Source organism: Strix uralensis, chromosome Z, assembly GCF_047716275.1.
Source record: "Strix uralensis isolate ZFMK-TIS-50842 chromosome Z, bStrUra1, whole genome shotgun sequence".
Classification (NCBI taxonomy): Eukaryota; Metazoa; Chordata; class Aves; order Strigiformes; family Strigidae; genus Strix; species Strix uralensis.
In genome coordinates this window covers 46820145-46841781 of record NC_134012.1, presented here as the reverse complement: position 1 = coordinate 46841781, position 21637 = coordinate 46820145, and the positions used below count along the sequence as shown (strand labels likewise).

General features: G+C 49.4%; 2 protein-coding genes across 2 annotated transcripts in view; one reads left to right on the top strand and one right to left on the bottom strand.

The window, feature by feature from the left end:
• Positions 1–3718, top strand: part of SMC5 (structural maintenance of chromosomes 5) — a 75840-nt gene extending 72122 nt beyond the window's left edge. The window contains exon 24 of the mRNA XM_074856471.1: positions 3447–3718. Within this exon, the coding sequence (XP_074712572.1) occupies positions 3447–3464 (18 nt within the window). The 3' untranslated portion in view covers positions 3465–3718. The remainder of the gene's footprint in view (positions 1–3446) is intronic.
• Positions 3719–6147: 2429 nt separating this feature from the next.
• KLF9 (KLF transcription factor 9) lies at positions 6148–20195 on the bottom strand. The gene is made up of 3 exons (XM_074856478.1): positions 19934–20195; positions 19044–19636; positions 6148–7296 (listed from the first exon to the last, which is right to left on the bottom strand). The coding sequence occupies exons 2-3, from the start codon at positions 19510–19512 to the stop codon at positions 7064–7066; spliced, it is 702 nt and encodes a 233-aa protein (XP_074712579.1). The 5' UTR covers positions 19513–19636; positions 19934–20195; the 3' UTR covers positions 6148–7063.
• Positions 20196–21637: the final 1442 nt, after the last annotated feature.

Genomic DNA, 21637 nt, shown 5'->3' with positions numbered 1-21637 from the left:
AATGTAGCTTAGCTTCTAGGTAAGGCCTGTATTGACTTTCTATAATCCAGTAAAACATAGACAGTAATTTACCTCCAGCATTGCATAGACTAATAACACAATTGTGGTTTTCTCTGGTATGCTGGGTTTGTGTGTGGTGGGGTTTTGATAGCGGGGGGGGGGGGGGGGGGTGGGGGCACTACAGCAGTGGCCCCCTGTGAGAAGCTTCTCAGAGCTCCCCCACCTCCAAGTCAGACCCGCCTTTTCACCAAGGCTGGGCCAATTAGTGACGGTGGCTGCAGCTCTGCGAAAAACATATTTAAGAGGGGGAACCTGCTGAGGAGGAGTTGGGAGTTGGGAGGTGGAGTTGTGAAGGAGACAGCTATGCAAACACCAAGGTCAGTGGAAGAAATGAGGGGAGGAGCTGCACCTGGAACAGAGACTCCCAGGCAGCGCATGGAGAGACAACAGGCTGCCCCCCCAACCACCCGTGGAGGTCCAGGTGGAGCAGATGTCCACCTGGAGGACCCCACACCAGAGCAGGTGGCTGTGCCTGAAGAAGTCCGGGACTGAGGGAAGTCCACGCTGTTGTAGTTTGGCTCTGGGAGGACTGCAACGTGTGAGAGGGACCACACTGGAGCAACTCAGGAAGAGTTTGCAGCCTTTGAGAAGGACTCATGTCGCAGAAAGTTCATGGAGGACTGTCTCCCATGAGAGGGACCCCATGCTGGAGCAGGGGAAGGCTGCAAGAAGTCCTCTTCCTAAGGAGGAAGGAGTGGTGGGACTGACCACAACCCCCATCCCCTGTCCCCCTGCACTGCTGGTGGGCAGGAGGTGGAGAAATCAGGAGCAAAGCTGAGCCCAGGAAAAAAGGAGGGGTGGGGAGAAAGTGTTTTTAAGATGTGGTAATGCTTCTTACTGTCCTACTCTGTCTGCTAAGTGGTGTTGTTAGTGTTTGAAATAAATTGATGTTCTTTTTCTTCCCCTAACGAGTCTGTCTTTTGCCTGTGACCATAACGGGTGTGAGTCATCCCTCCCTGTCCTTATCACGATTCCTGAGCCTTTTTTCTTTACTTTCTCCTTCCCATTCCTGAGGGGGAAGGGGTGAGCAAGCAGCTGTGTGGTACTCAGTTGCCTTCTGGGCTCAAATCAGGGCATCTGGGTGTGTTTTTTTGACAGGGCAGTTAAGCATGCCTTTTCATAGGCTCTCAGAAGTCTTCAGCTTGGAAACACTATTCAAGGCCACTAAAGCAGTGGTTGACACCAGAAGAGCCCAAACCTCTATATGTGGTCTCTCCAGGTAGCTTTCATGTAAGTTACACTGGCATCTCCTGAAACATCTGCTGCTCTCTTTCTGGCCGCTGCCCATTAGCCAGAAGAGGAAGAAGAAGGCATTTGGAAAGCCCAAGACTTCTGTGCACCGTTTTAGCACAATGTCAGGAGGGCTTTGACATTGTGCTCTTTCTCCATGCATTCTGAATTCCCATAGGGCTTTCTTGGATCTTGGGATGGTAAGCTGTCCTTACCTACTTACTCAGTGATTCTCCTAGTCCTGTAGTTTACACACTCCATTTCCTTTGTACCTGATGTTCAGCTGTGTGGACATCCAGGTGTTGCTTTGATTGGCATTAACATGGTCTAAGAGGCACCAGACAATACTGAAACAGAGTCTGATGGCTTTTGATATGAAAAGCAATACAATGTTTATCGGTTGTTAAGTGGGGACCACAAGCCAGTAAAAAACAGTAACAGTTGTAGCAACTTCAAAAATACAGACTGAAGACAACAGGGACTCCACTCTCTCACCCCAAAAGGTATACATGAGCTCCATATAGAGGTACATGAACTGAAAAAATACGATGTGTAATAATACTGAAACAAGTGTCTATTAAGGATTAGAACTGATGCCGGTCAAGACCTTCCTTTTTTGAAATGGGAAGATTTCCATAATACCTGTGGAAGTGTTTGAGGAGGTATTTTAGGGAACATGGCGTTTCTCCGTTTAGTAGAGCATGGCACTGAAAGCATGGTTGCTGCAAAATTCTTGCCATTGGGAAAGCTTCCCCTGCTTTAAGGCAGTCCCTTACAAAGGACTTGGGTAAGTACATTGTTCTGACAATTCTGACTGCATTAAGTTATTGTTGATGTAATTTGCCAGATGTGGCTGGGAGGTGCAAGGAGCTCAACCTGGAAGAGATTTTGTTTCCAAAGCCAAAGCCATTGAGAAAGTAGCTGCTGTTATGGGGCTCTGATGCAGAAAGGAAACCTCACTGACTCCTTAGCCCTGAAAGAGTGAGTGCTGAACAACATTGTTTTAAGCTCTCGTGGAGGCGAAAGTCATTCTAGTCACCCTAGCAGGCAGGTTCAGAAAGCCACATGCAAGGGTGGCTTTCTGAACCACTCTGTAGGCATTTAACTGGACTTTTACGGCATTTTATGTCATGTTTCCATTCTTCTGACCTTGAAAGACAAGAGAAATGAAAATTTACCTTGTAGAAATTGTGTTCTCTCTATCAGTTGGTCTGTGTTGAGGGTCACATCTCCCCATGTCACTGTGGAACTCTGCCAGCATCCACTGGGGTGCAACCCAGTCTTCGCATGTTGTACTTATTCCAGCCAAAATTTACATCACTCCTGGCAAAGACTATTCTGTAGAGTGTATTAGATCTCAGTGGCTGGAAACATCTTTCTAAGGCTAAGGTCTTCTCTACACTGGAAGATTTTGGTAGCTGTTCCAATTAGAGCACTAAAGACAAATATTAAAGGGTTTAAGGTGAAGAATGATACATTTATGGAAAGTCTTTTATGATGGGATTGCAGGGGAATGAGGCCAATGCCACAGTCCTGTGTCCCTTATTCTTAAAATCAATGACAAGCTAAAAAAAGAAAACCCTGTGCTGAATTTGTTGTATCTGTCCTTTGGCCATCCAACCTGAGAACAGAAAACTCCAGCTCAGCAAGTCAAATCTGGAGGCTGCTTACACGTTTTTTCCAGATGCAGATGGCACGCTTCCACCCCTCTGTCTCTGCCGGCATTGCTGGAGGGTTACATATTCCCTTGGACCCAGGGTCTCTGCTTGCAGTCACACCCTAGCACTGTTCCCATGTACCAGGTTAAGTTAGTTCGTGTAAGTAGTTGCTTTTAGCAACCATAATGTCAGTGACTGTAAATGTCAGTGAACTTTTTGGCACAGGGTTCCTTGCCTTTCCCTCCTTCAGAGGCTGAGTGGATGGTTTTTTTCTCCTTACATGAGCAACCCCTCCAAACCAATGGAAATCTCAAGGCAGCAGTGTGGCTGTGCAGGCTGAAGCATCATTAGCTTGTGGAGCAGCTGCATGGGGTGAGGGACAGCACCAGTTTGAGCTCAAAAGCCAGTGAGCAATGGGAGAGGGACTTCCTGGGAGCGGGGGCATGCTGGTGAGGGGACACTTTTCTCCCACTGCAGGTTATGTCTGTCTCCCTGCAGTGTCGGCAGAAGGAATAGCTGTGAAAACACCTGTGAAAAGCAGAGAACCAAGACCCAAGCAAATAATGACTAGCAACACTAAGACCTTTGAAGCTGGTTCATACACCACTCAACTCATGGATTTCATCATGTACAGCAGTACTTTTTTCATTATCATTTGGACTGGTTTACACAACCACTGCTTGACTCCAATAATTCAAAACAACATGAAGGGTTTTTTTATTCCTTTTTTCTTTATTTGGAGAATATATATATACATATATACAAAAACATCTATGCCTACTTTTTTTTTTCCTTTTCTTTTTTTTACAATTTCATGTGATTTACAAAACAGGACAGCAAAATAACTTATAAAGGATACGAATACTGTACAAAAATAAAACTGATTAAACTGTTGGTAGTTGGTATTTTACAGTGTTACAGATCACTAGTTTGTAAAACAGCATTTTGAAGTGTGTGTCCAGTCTGGTGTATGCTGGGCTAAGTCCATCTGCAAACTGAAAACAGATCTGTAATACAGGTCATGAAAAACTGTTCAAAGAAGAAATATGTTGTATAGCATACGTTTAAAGCCATGAATTCTCTATAGTAATGGGCTTTCTTAACCAAGGAGAAGAGCTGTCCTAACTTCAGCACTATTAAGTATTTCCAAAATAGTACAAGTACATACGGTATTAGAGAACCTGGTTTTCCTTTTCCAACACTTGCAACATTCTTCAAAACTTAACTTCAAGATGCAAAGAACTAACCTGCAGTTTGTTTTATGTGTTAGGGCCATCATTTTCTTTTACTAAAAGAAGAATCCCCAAATGAAAAAAACAGTGAAACGAAATCTCCAAACCTGATTATTCCCGAGTATTCTGTTAGTGGCTAGTGAATAGCATTAACCCCATCTGTCCAATGCTGAAATACAGTATATGTTAGGGCAAATGGATTACCATTTAGGAAGGTTTTTTTCAGAAACAGGATCTTATCACAATGACAACACGTGCCTGTACATCCCATTGTCCCATAGATGAAAGTACACCCTGCCTGCTGGTTCTTTCAGGCTGCAGGAATGACAACGGTTCTTTAAATGTGTATTCTACCCCAAATACACAAGGTGGAAACCATAAACCTGGCCATTGACTTCCATGCATTGGTTAATCCTGGTAGCTAAGTGACCAACACATCTATGTACTGATTTAGGAGCTGCTTATCAGCTGTGGCTGAAAGGATGGTGGTTGATAGGATGTGAGGATGTCTTGTATTTCACAGGATCAGGCCTTAATTCCAAGCGCTGCATTTGTCCTACAACATGGCAAAAATCCAGACTGCAGGACAGACTTGAAATTTTGCATGATCTTCATAAAGAATGAAAATGAATGTGTGCATGTGCCTTTGAATCTCACTGGGCTACATGTGGCCCTGAACCCCACTCAACAAGGCAGCATTAACAGTACTGGTAAGCAGAACACTTTCTGTATTTCTGTATCAATAGAAATACCAAGGCTACCCATTTTTCTTAGGAAGAACGTATGTCCCTACGACTGAATTTGGACACCAGAAATTAAAGTTTGGTTTCTAAAATAAATGTTTCAAAAAGCTGAAACAGAGGTAGAAAGTGTGCTTGGTTTCCTGATGTTTTCACTGAAGAAAACACATCCCTTTTATTCCACAGACTGCTCAATATCCCCAATGCCTTAAAAGCAGTTCTCTTCACATAGACGGAATTTATCATGAACTACACAGGTAAAAACACTATATGCAAACTGATTTCTAATGCTGAAAGCCTTATACAACTGTAGAAGAAAACACTCTACTCTCTGAGTTCATTTTTTTTTATGTTCGTTTCTAGGAAGCAAAGTTTTTTATCAGGTAAAACAATAAGGTACTGTAATTGCAGGTGTACTAACAAGATTTTCTATGTACAGAATTTTACAAGATGACCTAAATTCATCTGGAGTGGAAACACTTCAGGTTTCAGTGTGATTACTAACAAGATGAATTTGGCCCTAAGTCTCTATAGTAGGGCTGCACCTCCAGAAGAGGAAGGGGTAAAAACCAAACAGGAGAAGAATGTTTCTGAAAAAAATAACGTGTAAACAGAATTCTCCCCCCTTTATGTTGATGGGGAGGGAAAAGAAAAAAATCACCAATAACCTCTTACAGTTCATGCTTTTAATATAAAAAAAAAAAAAATTAAACACTCAGCTAATACCCATGACTTAAAAGTTTTCCTTCAGTGATATTTTTGCTCCTCTTAAAGAGCAAGAAATATCTTTAAAATAAATGTAATATTGCCTTTGTCAGTGTTTGACATGCCATGCATGACACAGGTACAACAGAGTGACAAGAGAAGCTTATGTTGTAAGGAGTATTACAACACACCTTCCATGCTGAATTTCTCATTAGCTCATGGTATCCCCCCACACTCTACAGAAACAGTGATCAAGAGATACAGGAGCCCTTCCGAAGTGCTCCTTACAATAATTACAGCTGTTTCCATTAGCAGAGTGCTCTTAAGGAAAGGTCTACTCTCTCCATAGCACATACAATTCCCACAGGACTCTGCAGGAGTTAGGCAAGGGTATGAAGAGAATAAATCTTTAAGGCAAGTGTAGGAAGAGAAAAAGCCTTTAAAAAAGCAGCCATTTATAAAGATGGTAGCTCTTGTTATGCATCCATTCAAACAAAACACAGGAGAATAAACCACTGTTCGTGGCATTTCTATAGTACAGTACTGTATTTATTGATAAAGTAAAAGAATAGGATCAACTGAGAGACATATGCTTCTGCTCCCACACCCCCACCACATGATCTGGGCTGACTTGTATTTTCCCAGGTAAGAGAGTAACAGAGCTAAATACACCTATGGTCAGAAAACGACTGAGCTGTTTGTGGGGGTTTTTTGCTTTAAGTATCCCCTTGAATATACATGTCTTTACTGGAAAAGTGCAGCTTATATTCAAAAGTATAGTTAATACAAAGAAAAATTAAAAAGACCCATTTACTTTAATGGGTCTTCTTGAGTATAAATTCATCTTATCTCAGTATATCAATCAGATGCTATTAGTAACGTATGTAAAGTTTCTCTTAACAGTCTCTTTAAATGCAGAAACATTCTGAGACAGAAGTAAACCCACTTCTACAATGTGCTATGGAGTTTTTATCTGAGAGTTATTTATGTGACTCAGAAAGCAGTTTTACTCAACAAACTCTAAATACAAGCAGCATTACACTGTTCAACAAAACATGTTCATGAAACAACAATCACAAAGACTTTGGGGTCACGCTACTGTGGTGGCACAGCCAGACCATCCAGTCAGACATATGTACACCAGCATCAATGCTTTACGTTAGAGGAGGTGGTTGCCTCCTCTGCTGGCCATCCCTTCCCTCCTCTCACCCCACAGTCCACTTGCTCCAGACGGCCGTTCCCAGCGCAGGGTGGGGAGGTGGAGGACAGGGAGAGGGGGCACAGAGTATTTTTTTTTTTTTTGGAACATCGGCTACATGTGCTTTTGGACAGTGAGGGTGACCGGCACCGCAGTGGATGCTCATGCTCTGGCGCCACTGCCTGAATCCTCGCCATGGCTCGCCTCCTCACTGCCCCCCTCCCCGGGCCAGCCCTGCCTTCACAAGGAGCTGCCGGAGCTGGACTTTTTGGATCGCTTGATCATGCTGGGGTGAAACTCGGTGTGGCGGCGGGCATGCTTTGTCAGGTGGTCACTCCGCATGAACCGCTTCTCACAAAGGGGGCATCGAAACTGTTTCTCACCGGTGTGGGTTCGGTAGTGCCGGGTGAGCTCGTCGGAGCGGGAGAACTTTTTAAGGCAGTCGGGCCATGTGCAGGGGAACGGTCGCTCGCCTGTGGGGAGGAAAGGATGACAAAAGATTTAGGGGGGGTGGGGGCAATGCAGGCCAGCACATACCAGTTTCGACGAGGAGCCAGGGAACACGCTGCTGAGGGGAAAAAGCTGCTTTTGTTTCCTGCTGAGGTGCCAACGTCTGTGGAGTTGTTGATGACTCGCTTCATCAGGTTTCAGTCTCACCTCCAGCAGAAGCCAAAAACCCCTCCAACCGCACAAAACTTGCACTCCAGTGTAGAACCTTACATGACCCTGAAGACTGTCAAAACAACAGATGAGCTCTGCCTGTGTCTGTATGTTTTTCATGTTGGGCTCACTATAGCAGTTTGGGAAAGGAGGGCGAGTATTATTCCTCTGACACTTCCATTCTGCTGAATAAAGTAATTTGTAACCATTAGAAAAGAAGCCAAAAATAATCTTTCACCTAGGACAAGTCATTCTAGCCCAGGGAGAACTTAGCGGGTAGGGATCAGGGAGAGAGGTGCACACATAAAGCAAAACCACCCATGCTCCTCTCTCCTCCCTTCCCCCAGAAATCCAAGCTGCTCCAGAGAGTAGAGGTCTCCGCTCAGTCTCTTAGATTGCTGATTTGAGGACAGGAAAACTAATTCATTATTCACAGCTCTATTGGTATAAATGTTTGCTACGATGGTGAAGAACCAAACCAAATACCTTAACCTAAACCACACCGCACCTTTGCTTTTAAAAACAAGGACGTAGGATTGAACAGCACTCACTGTAATCTGCCTGGCATCCCACATCCCTGCGTTCTCCTCTGCGGGTCCACAGGCACAGACGCAACGTCTCCTGACCAGCAAGGCTGACCCTAGTCCATGGCAGATGGAAATCAAAGGCGTTTAAGTTCACACAAAAGCTTTGAGTCACAGACATAAGGTACTGCTGCAGTTTCATGCTTTAATTCCCTTTCTTAAGAGTCTCCTGAAGGGAATATAAATGACAGCTATGTGACAGCTATTTATAGTCAACTATGAAACACAAAAAACTATCCCAGGAGTTTTCCAGCTTGGAAGAGTTGAAAAGAAACTCATGAACTTGAGTATTTCTTGGTGCTGTGAAGTTTGGCACAACAGGCAAGCTTGCTTTACATTTAGAGTACAAAAAAAGGAGTCATTTACAGGAGTCAGGAGTCATCCTGACTGGGGATATTTTTTTTACAAGCAGGTTTCTTGGCTCCCTGCTGTATGCTTTTAGACATGGTTGGAAACCTTTCCGAACAACCACCGCCTGTATAAAAGAAATTAATTAATAAGGTGCATAGCCTTACATGTGCGTGAAGGCCACAACCACCGCTACACGGCTGAGCATCAGCGGGAGCTGTACAGAGCACTGCACCAGTGCCCCCATCCTCCCCTGGCTTTGCCCTGCACAGCACCTGCCCTCAGCATGCGAGGCAAGCGTTTCACTTGCGCTGCTCTTTTGCTATCTCACGTTTTCTGTCACAGCTCCTGGAAGCAGGCAGCAGTGGGAGGTGCAGAACAGCTTTCTAGCTCCCCCCTCAGAACGTGGGAGAAGCGCTATACATCTTGCATGTGTGGAGGCATCTAGTATATGGCTCTATGTCAGGCACTTACACCCCAGAGCAGTGAGAGGAGCTCAGGCATCCTGCCCCACCCCCAGAAACTACATTTCCAACCAGCTATCTCAAGACAGCTCTTCAGCCTGCAGAAGTGCCTAAGTGTACTACAGGGAGACCAGGTGCCTAGGCTAGATAACAATGATCACAGTCTTTGGGGTGCAGCATCTACATTTTAGGCGTGGTAGTATCCCACCTGGGTGCATAAAAGCAGCGTTTTGAATCTGGCCCCATGCAGCTTTTGAGAAACTGGGCTTCCCCTCCCCCCCATTCCCAGAACTGCAGATGGGAAGACAAAATAGAGCTTGTTTACTGGAATTCCCTCTGAAACATGATGGGAGCAGCATGACCTCCACCATCGCTACCCTGCACACGCATTTCATGTGCCAGGGGAAAGTGCTTTTAGGTTATGCAGAGTAACCACAAAGCTTTGGGGAAAGGCAGGGCTCACTCAGGATCCCCTGTGTACGTTTGGCACTGCACTCCCCCAGGGAACCAGCCCCGAGCTCAGCAGGGGAGCGGGCTGAAGGCATGCCCTGATACCAATAGGAGAGCCACCCTGCACCGGAATGGCAAACGCAGCAGAGATCACTGCTGGAGATGAGTGGCCATGCTCCCTCAGATGCATGAGAGCTACCACCAGCACCTGCCACCCACTGAGCTCCCAAATACAGTGGCACAGAGAATGGCTTCACCACCTCGGCAATACAAGCCTGCAGAGGCTGTCACAACCACTTTGGGAACGCATATATGAAAGTAGGCCAGGCATAATCTCTGGCACCAGGACGCATTAAACTCCAGACTTCTCAGAGCAGAGAGACAAGGGGGAGGGAGGCTTTTCCAGCCCCTCAGGGGTTGTCTCCGAGCCTGAGGGAGACAGAGGGACTGCAGCTCCCCTCAGTCACAAAGTTGTAATGGATGACATCAGCCCAGAGGGATGGTGCTTCATTGACAGACTTAATAGGTGCAAAGCAGAGGTGGAGTGTGCATCCAGGAGGCTTTTAAAGCAAGGTAGAGATGCCTGATGACATGATTGTTCACTCAGCAAAGCTGGCTGCTGTATTTACTGATTGCATTTGACACACTCTTTTTTAAAGCAGCAGAGGCCTTTGTGAAAGAGTCCACTGAGCCAACAGTCTTGCAGCTCATACACAGCCAGGCAGGCAATGGCCCACTGAGCTGCAATGCAAGCTAGTGCTGCCTCCACCTGGAGACAGGAATTTCTGTGTCATGTCTCAGTTAAGAAATATCTTTTCTATATGATTTTTCTCGTTTAATTTTGGGAGTAGTAATGCTAAAGCTTGAAAAAAGCAGAATGAACCATCAAAACAGGGTGCTATTATACAGTGTTTCCTTTGGTAGCAGTATGCTACTTACATTTTAAGATACACCTCAGATGGGATTTCCATCAAGAGATGAAGGAATGGCCAATGGCATATCACGATACCTTAAAGCTATGTGTGATGGGATCTGAACACAAGAGATAGAAGATGTAAATAATTTTCTTAAAAAAAAAAAAAAAAGAAAAAAAACCCCACATACATCCAGGGCAGCTTACAGAAGTAACAAGTGAAACAAAAACACATTTACAGATTATAGGAATAAGTGCATCTGCAGAACTCCCATTCTTTGTCCTGTGTGCCACCAGGAATATAGTGGGAGACAGTTATGCTGAGCACAAGCTAATGGTGGCTCTTTGCAGGTCTCCTCTGGAGTCTAAAGAACTCCTGCTCCTGCAGCCCTGGCTTGCTTTAAATCCCATATGGATATAAAGGCCACTGTGGATCCTTTATATCTTTGCTCTCTTGCTTCACCTGAACTTTTCTCCCTGCTCCTTCTTCCCACCCTCTACCACAAATGGTTAGTTTCTTCTTTCTCTGCGAGTTTAAACTCTGTATCCAAGCTTCTTTGTATGACCAGAGGCAGGTCAACTTTATTTTATTTCATTTCTACTTTATTCTGAATAGATAGTAAGTTATTTAGGTTTTTTTGCCCTACCCTCAGACATCCCAGATTTTCCCACACTGTAGTCTTGTGCAGGATGGGTTTCTGAAAAGGAATACAGAGTGGGCATTAGCAGACATTAATAGTAGAGGTAGTACTGGTATCCCAATTCACCACCTGCCTTCTCACTACAAAATGATGCTTTAGATGTGGATGACTGAGGTTAGGAGCTGCAGTTCATGGTGGCTTTAACAAAGATTAATTCCTTTGGGCAACCAAGGGATAGAGAAGTTCTGAGTGACTTTTTTTTTCCTGAGAGGGGGGAGGCTGTGTTTGAAAAAGCTGAAGACAAAGTTGGTGATCACACACTTCTGCAATTCTCTTGGTGTGTAACAGGACATGCAGTAGGACTGGAGCACACTGAGCTTCTGTGGTGCAATAAAGTACTAATTTTACATGAATTAGTAAAACTGCTTGAGCACTGGCTTTACAGAAGACATTCAGAGATTGCTGGTGGTGTGGACAGAAGTCCAGCCAAGATGAACAGTTTTCTAGGCTCACACTGTCTTCCTTACCGAGAGAAGTAAGGCTGGACACAGCCCTAAGTCCACATCTGGCATCAGTACTAGCTAACGCAGAACAGTCTGCTGTCAAATAATGCTAATGACACTGCTTCACACATTAACTAGAAAGCCAAATGGACTGTAGCTACAGCTGCATGAATGGCCATCTAATTAGACACTCTTAACTGACCTATGTTATTAAAGATGAGGCCACCAAGCACATGGTAGGACCGTGCTGCCTGGTATTCATAGCAGCAACTATTTTAAGTATCAAACCTAAGAATGGTTCAAAGTTTGACTTCTGGGATGTAGTGTCTGTGTGCAGCTCCCACCCTCTGCGTGGACACTGACACAGTGGCCAGTACCTCCTGCTGCAGGGACATCCACCCTGCTTGCAGCACCTGCCCTGAAGCCCAGACCAACTGAACTGCAGCAAGGCTGACCTCTCCTGCCAGAAACCTGAAGCAGCTGATGGGAACGAGGGAGAAGGCAAAGCACACAAATATGGAAAGCCCAAACAGTGAAACCTCTTGCCACCAGGTGAGAGCAAAACTACTTAGCAAAACAGGACTGGCATAATCAGCTCTGCATGGTTCAAATAAAAATCTAATCCCCATCTTCATATTCCAAGATCCTCCTGTACCTCTGTGGCTGCTGGAGCTCAAAATTTCCAGAGAAACCTTGGTACCCACAATCCTTGACTTAGAGATGACAATGACATGCATTTCTTCTTTTTGTTTTTCTTTCTGTGATCCCACTCAGTCACCACTTTTGCATGTCTCTGTTTCCTGAAGTATGACAGGTTCTGTAAGTGGATGTCAAGAACGTGGTCCAGCTTATTTCAGGTGGAGCAGGCCCTCTTCCTTGCCCCAGAACAGCTGCTATCTCAGGTCTCTCACCTTTTTTGCCCCCGGTGATTTGCTGGCGCCACACACCCTGTGAAAGAGCAATTTCCTGTGGGACACTGGATTTTGACTGGTTGGCCACATGCAAGATATTCTGGTGAAGATGGATCTTGCAGACATCTGTGCATCCACTTCAGGGCAGAAAGACTGGAGGTCTTTCAAACAGCCTTTTTCCTCTTCTGAGATATTGGAAAATCAGATCATCAAAATGTGTGGCAGCCACAAGGTACAGATGCTGGTGCGAAACAGCACAGAGCGATATCAGCTGTGAGGATGCCAGGTACCGTGTGCCTAAAACAAGGGTTTCTGCAACACCTAAACTGTGGCCATCCGGTCTGGCAACAGATCAAACACACACTGTACAGGACAGGCAACGGATGGATGGGTTGCAGCAAGGGGTTTACTCTGCCAGCACTCAGGACTAACCCCACAGGACTATTCAGGTGTTAAAAAAATCTGCTCCAACATCCTCCAAACCACCACTCAACATCTGCTTGCACATGCAGGTGTTTGAGTCTCTTATAAAACACCAGATGCAAACCCACCTGCTAAAACCCACCACTACTGAGCTACTGGGAACCTAAATCCCAGTGAGACTCAGTCTTGCTGTTACCCCCATGTGACACAGCGTTGGATGCAAGTGATATCCTTACAGCTTCTCTGCCAGGCCACAACCCCCCTGCCTGCCTTACAAAAGGCTTTCTTTGGGAGAGCGTGCCTCCTTTTATATATATATATATATTTTTTTTTTTTTTTTTAAAATCAGTTGGAGAAGCTACCTGGGAGAGGAGAGACCTCCCAAACCTCATCCAAGAGTTAAATCTACGCTTTCATAGCTGAGAGGAGTGCCCTCAGCAATACACTCGTGGGTACGTGGGACAAGTTCCTACCTCTTCTCCCTTCTTATCTCCATTTGAACTTCCTCCATTTTGCAGTAACACTTAAATATTAACTGAGCAATGAGAGAGACCAACTCCTAGCCTGGTGTTTAAGGCACTTACCTGGGATTGAAGAGCACTGGGTTTAAGGTCCTGCTCTGTCTGAATGATTAAATGCTTGCTAAGGGGAAACAGCTTTGACAGGGGAAGGAGGAATGCAATTTTACATGCATTCAGAAAGATAATATAATCGTTTCAACAGACTCCTCCCTCAAGTTTAAGATATTTATAGAGTGCTCTCAGGCCATTCACAGTCATCGTTACAGGAATACAGACAGTGAACTATATTACCACAAGTAAACAGTACCTGAAATGTGCTTTGCCATCACTACCTTAGACTCTGGACATTTAATCTTAACTTGGCCTCTCCCTGCTCTTCCCACTGCAGGTTTGGGAGTTGTGAGAGGCCACAACGGCAGCCTGGTACACAACAACGCAGCAGTCGAAGGAGAACAATTGTTCTTGCAGGGATCATAAGAGCTGGTGCTGCCAGACACACAAGCTAACAAGAGCAGGTGACACCCACCACATGCTCTTTAATGTCACAGCATAACAGTCTGCAGCAACTTGGTAAAGCTGCATTTTCAATATATCCATCTGGAAACAGGAGTCACACTCTTACGGGTGATGCTTGCCCAACTGCTTCTGTCCTACGTGTGCACCTCTTTATGTTGACTCAATTAATGTACAAACCTGTCTGGAGTGCTTTCCCACTGTGACACATATATCTGGCTTAAAGTTTTTATTTTTTAGCAGAACACCCACCCCACCACCCCACCCCGCCCCCAACAACTGGGAGTCAGGCAACATTGAACTTAATCTTGGGGATTTTTGCCTACCTTACTCAGCTGGCAAGGCTTTCAGTCAGTATAGCTGTGTTTCTCTGAGACCTGGAAACATTCCCATTAGAACTCCAGCAATTTGCACATTTTCATTAACCCTTGAGAACGGGCATTTCAGATGGAGGTCTGAATTTAGCAAAAAAGGTCTTGCTGGCTCCACCTTCTGCTCTTCAGTTTTATTCTAAAGTATCTGGCAAGGAGGGGCTTAAAATGCTAAATTTCAGATTATGCTCCCACAAAATACCCAAAAAACCTCCCAGCAAGCAGAGGACTGTTGACATATCAGCATCTGTATAGTCTGTCAAACTAGTGATAATCTAGAACACAAATAACAAAGCAGCACAATTGAAACAAAACATACGGGGGCTGGATCCATGTCATGATACCTAGATTGCAGCACAAGGCAGCTGCAGGGCTTACCCTTCCTTTCTACCAGAAACGCTCCTTGGCTTCACTGTGCAGACTGCTGACCTACAGGTCCACGCCTCTGCCTACAGCCCTGCTACCAAACATCAGTGAGTTAAGTGCCAGGAGAGCTCAAGGGTGCATCAGCTGCCAAAGGCAACAAAACTGTTGGCATTGTTTGCACCAGGTCTACACGATGATGTAGCTGGCTGAAAAGCCTAGCACAAGAGGGAGAACTTTTCACACATTTGGTTTTTGTTGTCTAACCTCTTTTAAAGGTACCTCATAAAGACATGAACCTCCCATCAATCTGCAGCACCACGTATTTAGAAGCATTTGGGATTTGTCTCCCCAGGCAAGTAAACTTCTACAGGTCTTGTATGAGAAGGCATCTCACAAGCTAGCTTTACCGTACCTTCTCTGTCCCCCTTTCCCGAGCAGGAGGATCTGCTCTGAGCAGCCACATGCCGTTTAACTAGCCTCTATTCACATCATTGAGATTGCTTGTTTACTTTTGTATGTCTTGTCTTTCCCTGGCCCGCACATCTCTCTCTGTTAAACTGCACCACCCCCAGACCCCCACCCCCAATTTTGAGGCTAATTAATAACCCTACACATTACTGGCCATAACCAAAGCTCTATTTAGAAGTCTGTGCATTTTCAAGGTAACCCTCTGCATTTCTGCTGTTGCTTGTCATTTTCATGGTCAGCAAAGTCCCTCACCTTCTCCTGACCTCTGCACCGCTTCCAGGGCTCGGGTCTCATACACATCTTGCCAATGCATCTGGGCCGCCTTCTGTGCTCTGAAGGCAAAGTCTGCAAGGCCTGGTCATGCCATCTCAGTGCTCAAGACTCCCAAGCAGACATACCACTCGTAATCCCTCCTGCCACTACCAAACTTCAGCAGAGTTTACGTGTCCTATACTTCCATAACACCATCTCATACGGGATGGGGAAAAGTAAGTATGGTCACATTGTAGAGCTATCCCTTCACCTGCCTTCCCGACAAACAGCTTTTGGCTTGCAAGCCACTGGGGATAACACTGTCTTTTCTTCTCCTACACCAAATGTCACGTACCTCAGAGATGCTACTGGAAATAATTCACGCAGAACAACTTTACCTGTAATGCTCTTCCTGCTCAAGACACCAGAACTAAAATAATAAATTCCCAGTTACTTTTGGATGGTACTGAAGGGACAGGGCAGGCAATAGCTCAAGTTTCAGTGATATGTTTGTCCTTGTATTCCTGGGCCTTTACAAGTTAATATGTTTGGAATATAGGTACGCATACATGACAGAATGAAGAACTGCCCTATCATACCGCAGAAACACCAGGGGCCTGGCAAGGAATGAAAGGACTATCCCCCGGGGAAGGGGCAGAGTTCAGACTTCCCTGGCTTCCTCCTACAAATCCTGCTCTACTAGGCTGAGTTCAGTGGGATTGGCGGCATAAGCAAGGGGGCTGTTTGTACAAGTAGAATGTGCAGTGTCATCCGCTGACCTTTTTCTGCTAAGATCAGTGCAGAAGATGATTTCTGATCGACGGCTAATTTGGATCTTCTGGAAATTGAACTAGAGTCATCAAATGCCCAACTTCAAGCCATTATACAGATACTTTTACCCTCTGAAATATGGAATGCCTTTGAACCCAAGTTTAAAGAATCATTAATAAGATATAGAACTCTAACCTCCAAGCATCAAGCCTTTGGTCTTCTACTTTTCTACCTTTATTTGGTCTTTCATTTCTTGCTTTGTATTAGCTTACCAAAGACGATCTGGTGAGTTTTTTGATTCTGACCATTACACAGCACAGAGCAGTATCAAGAGCTTTCTAACTTGCTTGGTTAGTATCTGTGAGTAGAGAGCTGTGGCTGCAAGCAAGCTCACAGGTGTGAATGGAAATCCTAAAGCCATTTTCCAAGATAGAAAGACTGGGATTAAACATTAAAAATTTAAGACCAGGAAGCTTCTACTGGTGGCTGCATACCTACTTCCACTAAAGGCTACACAGCAGCAAGAAACTCAGTTGGTGGCCTAATGAAAAATAGGTAGCCGGAAGCAATTCAAGAGGCCCAGATATATGAGAAATTATTTGAAAAAAATGAAAGAAAATGGTACTAAGGAGGGAGCATTAATGCTCTGCAATACGCAGTTATTCATAACTCCAGAGGTCCCATTGAATCCCACTGTTGCTAAGGAATTGTTCTGCCATCTATAAAAATAATTAACATTAGCAGTATCGTTTAGCATTTCAGTTAGCTACAATTAACTGTTCACATTAGAAAGCTCTGAAAGTTCATTACTGCTGGATGTCTGTAGTGTTTTTAATCACACGGAACTACTGTGATGGTACATCAGTGCGTCTGAGCCAAACATCTCATACTTGCAGCTAAGGCCACCCACTTGTGAACAGCACACGCTAAACCTCATGCCACTTCAGGAGATACTTATTATAACACTACTGCTTACAGCAAACCATGTGGGTTGTACAGTACATTAATTTACATGTCATCACCCAGAATGCTATCCCAGTCTATTTTGGTTCCCGTATCGGGGTGGATATCTGAGCATGGGGTAGTAAGTGGAAATGATGCTAACGCATTTTCTTTGTCATTTATGAGCCAACATTTTGCAAGGCATCAGTTACATTCAGCCTCCTAAAGAGCATCAGAGCTGCAGTCTTTCACACACAACAATCCTTGGCACCGGTCCTGAGGTCAGTACAGGGTCACCACTGACCATCCTCCTTCCCAGCTCAAGGAGACAGTCCTAACTGTCTAACCGCAGAGCTCAGCGCTGAGTTCTCCTGTAATCCTCCTCCCCCGATCGCTCGAGCTAAGCACCCAGCAGATCTGCCAGCAGGGCACAGGTAGGCACACAGCACCGGGTGTCTTCCTCTGCAGTGCACATACACCTAGGTGCATTGCAAGCCCGAGCAATGGAAGCCTTGCTGGAGCTCAGATGCAGCCATGCCCTACCCCGGCTGTGTTAAATACTACAGCAATGCCTCATGGTACATTCCTCAGGTGATAAACTCATTTTGTACTTCACCACTTAAACCATCACTGCCAACAGACAAAATCCAGAAAAGAACCACCATCTACAGAATAGATGTGAAGCACGTCAACTAAGTGTTGGCAGCGTTTGTCTCCTTTGATCTGCTCCCTCTCATACTCACATACAAACCTTTAATTCAGAGCAATTTTTAAGCAGCCTCGTGCATCGCACTGTGACCCCCACTGCAATTCTGACACGTAAAGGTTTTTATTCAGCCGCTTGCACTAGAGGGATCAAAAAAGAAAAAGACAACAACAAATGAAACAGCAGACAAACAGAAAAGTCAATTGCTGTCCCCTCAGCGCTTAGGCAGAGACGGAGGAAGTACAAATCGCTGCAGCAGATATTTTTTTATCTCTGGGTTGCCATGTGGCCACACCCTCCAAGGCGCCGGGGCGAGGGCAGGGGCGCGGGCACACGCAGCCTGGCGAGGGAAGCCCTTGCGCGACACGCCGAGGCTGGGTCCCGATGACCGGTACGTCGGGGTCAGCTGGGCAGTGCAGGGGCCGGTCCCCGTCGGACGGCGCCGGATCTTCTCAGACGGAGGAGCCGCGCCGGGGCCGCCCCGGCGCGTCGGGGGCGTCAGGCGGCTGCCTGGCGGCGGCCCGCGGGACTGACACCCGTTTTCAGATTAGGTGCTTCTCGGGTTTCCCCCGCCAGCCCGCTGGGTCCTTCGCCCGCTGGAGGGGGGTGTGCCCGCAAAGCGCCAGGGTGCGACTCACGGCGACGCGAGGCGGACGCCGTCGCCCCTCCCCGCGGCGCGGCGGCTGCCCCGCCACCTCCGGCTCCAGCACCGCGGCCCCCGGGCGCTCAGCTCCCCCGCCGCGGAGCGGAGCCCGAAGGCGGCTCTGCAAAGGCGGGCCGCGCAGCGGGGGCGCAAAACGCGGTGTCCGACGGCGGGAGCGGCAGCGGGGCGCGGGCAGCGCACGCCCGCGGCGCGGCGGGACGGGGCCGTCCTGCCCCGGACGCCTTTGGGGAATACGTGCCTATGCCGACGGGAAACCCCATTCCCGCCGCGCCGGTGATTCCCTCACCGACGCCCCGAGCGGGGTCGGCGTCCCCCGGCGCAGCCGCCCTCGGAGCCGCCCCGGCCACACGAAGTTCACGCCGCTCCCCGGCGGCCGGCAACTGCTGCCCGCCCCGCGCTGCCCGCGGGGAGACGGGCGGGCAGGCACACAGCGGGCAGGGCGCGGCGGGAGGCGCTGCCGCAGCGCCGCCTGGGGCGGCCGCCCGCTCCCGCCGGACCAGGGGCGCCGGTCCGGCACCGCGGCGGGGAGGGAAAGGAGGAGAAGAAAGGGAAAAAAACGAAGGGCTGGGAAGAAGGGGGAAAAAAGAAAGGAAAAAAAAAAAAAAAAAAAGAGACAAAAAGCCAAAGCGGAAAGGCGGGGCGGCGGAGGCGCGCGGGGATGGCGGGCGCGCCGCCGGCCGGGTTCATCCGAGGACAAGCGCTCTCTCCCTCCCTGCCTCCCGCCCTCCCGCCGCCCGCCCGCCGCTGACCTGTGTGCACACGGTAGTGCGCCTTCAGGTGGGAGGACTTGCCGTAGACCTTGCCGCAGCCGCTGTAGGGGCACTTGTGCCGCTTCTCGGCCGCCAGCTTCCCCTTGGGGGCGGCCCCGGCGGCGCGCACGCGGGGGGGCGGCCCCGGCGGCGGGCTGCGGGGCGGGCTGGAGCCCGGCTCGGTGGCCGCGTCGCTGTCGGAACCCGCGTCCTCGTCGGGGCTCTCCACGCTGTCGCTGCAGACGGAGGGGGCGGGCAGCGGCCGGTACTTGTTCAGCTCCAGCAGGCTCTTGGCAATGGCCAGCAGGGCGCAGTAATCCTTCCAGGCGTCGCGGGGGTCGCGCAGCTCCCGGGCTGCCTCCCCCTCGCCGGGCACCTTCAGCCGCGCCGCCTCGGGCACGGCGGAGCGGTTGGAGATAGAGACCAGGCACTGTGCCGCCACGAAGTCCACGTAGGCGACGGCCGACATGGTGCGGCCGCGCCCCGACGACGACGGCGGCAACGGCAGCAGCGGGGCTCCAGGCGCCCTTCAGTGTGCACCCGCCGGACCGGCCGCGCCGCCGCCAGCCATGGCCGCCCGCTGCACGGGGTCTCTGCGGCGCGGGGAGGAGAACGGGGGGGTGAAAAATAAATAGCGGGGCGCCGGGCAGGCCCCTCACCGCCCCCCCCCGGGGGCGGCGCCCGCCGCCCGCGCGGCCGGGCCGGGTCCGGCGCGGGGGCTGAGGGAGAGGAGACCGCCCGCCGCGCCGCTGCCGCCGCGCCCCCCGCGCCGCGCACCGCCCGCGTGCTCCTGCCCGAGGACGGCCGCGCCGAGTCCCATCACGTCAGGTTCGGAGCCCCCTCCCGCCCCCCCGATTGGTCAGCGGGCAGGGCCGGCTGGCTCTGTTTACCTTCTCCCCCCGCCACTCACAGCGCCCCTTTTCTAGGGGGGTGTGTCCGCCGGGCGGCCGCCCCGCCAATCTCCGCGCTCCCTCCCCAGGCCGCGTGCTACTCCGGGCGCCCCGCCGCGCCCGCTTAAAAGGGAGACGCCGCGGCGCCGCCGGGGTTGGGCGCGGGGGGCGCCGCGGCTCCCTCCTGGCCGCCGGGGACACGTCGCCGCCAGCCTTCGCTTCCCCAGCCCAGTGGGCGCGGCGCCCCCGGCCGCGGGCCCTCGCGAAGGGCAGCCCGGGGCGGCGGGGCCCCGCGGCGCCGAGCGGGTTAAGTGCCTCCCTGGAAGGCCTCCGGTCCCAGCAACCGGCCGGCCAATGGAAAGTGAGCCGGCTGATGTCACTGGCGAGGCCCCCGCCAATCAGCGCGAGGTTCCGAAGGGTGCGCAACACTTGGAAACCCGGCGGGCGCCCGCGACCCGCCCGGCCACGCCCACCGCCCCGCGGGAGCGGCCGAGCAGCGCCTGCCTGCACCACTACGGGGGGGGCGGGGGGGGGAGAACCCCCGGCCCGTGCTATGGGGAGGAGCCTCCCGAGCGGGGGGGTTCGGCGATGGGGGCGCGAACTGGGATCGGGCCCGCCCTGCCCGCGGCGCTGGGCCCCGCCGGACGCGGCTCTCCGCCCGGCCTCGGGACGGGGCTCCCCGGGCCCTGCGTACAGGCGGCGGGAGGGCCGGCCCTGCGCGAAGCCCGCCGGAGTAACCCGTTGTCGTTACACATTTCACCGTCACAGCGCCATCACCGAGAGGCACAGGGCTCCTGCAGATTCCGTGAACGTGGGTGGCGGGGGGAGCAGGGAGAGACCCTCCGCGCCCTCCCTGGGGGCGCTGCCGCCCGCGGCGGGGCAGGCGCGTCCCGTGGCGGGAGCTCACCCTGCGGACACGCACCACCGAAGAGAAGTTTTTTTGCCTTATAGAAAAGTCGCACTGCTGCGCTGCCGGCGCGGGTCGGTTAGCAAACAGAGGTGAGGGGAGGCTCGTTGGAGGCATTTCACCCAGCTCAAACGAATCCGGAAAACCTGCCAGGTGTACCCCCTCTGCTCCAGCTTGTAACGTGCTGCGAAGGTTAACTGGCCTACACTCAACAACAGGAAAGTGAAAAAAACTTTTCTGGATCAAGTGCTATTTGAAAAAAAGGGAAAGAAGTTGCCGCCGTCCATAAACTGGCAGTGTTGAGGCACGATGTATGTTAGTTTGTATGCTTTGCCGTTTTGCAAGTGTCGGGAGAGAGCGTTAACGGGGAAAGGCTCAGCCTTTGAAATAATGTACATGGACCTCTACACAGCTGTAGTCAAGATAAACCCAGGGTGCCTCTGAAATTGTTGTACAGCTGGAGAAGCGCTCCTGCCAGACGGAGGAGTTTTACTCTCCTTTTGTGAACTGTGGCCCAACGAGACCAAGCCACAGCAGCCCAGAGACCCTAACTGAACCTCACAGTCCTCAACTGCAGCCCATCCTTCCTCACAAAACCAGACAGGGCCCAAAGGATAAAGAGCTTTATGGATGGCTGTTAATCTCTTTAACTGAATATGGAAATAACGGGAAAGCAACCACAGAAATGAGGCAGTGTTGCTCTCTTCTTTCAGGAAATAAAAATGAGTCGGCCATTTCATATCCTAGCATGCTAAATCTTTAGGTACAACCTCGGGCAATAATAATCCTTTGTCATG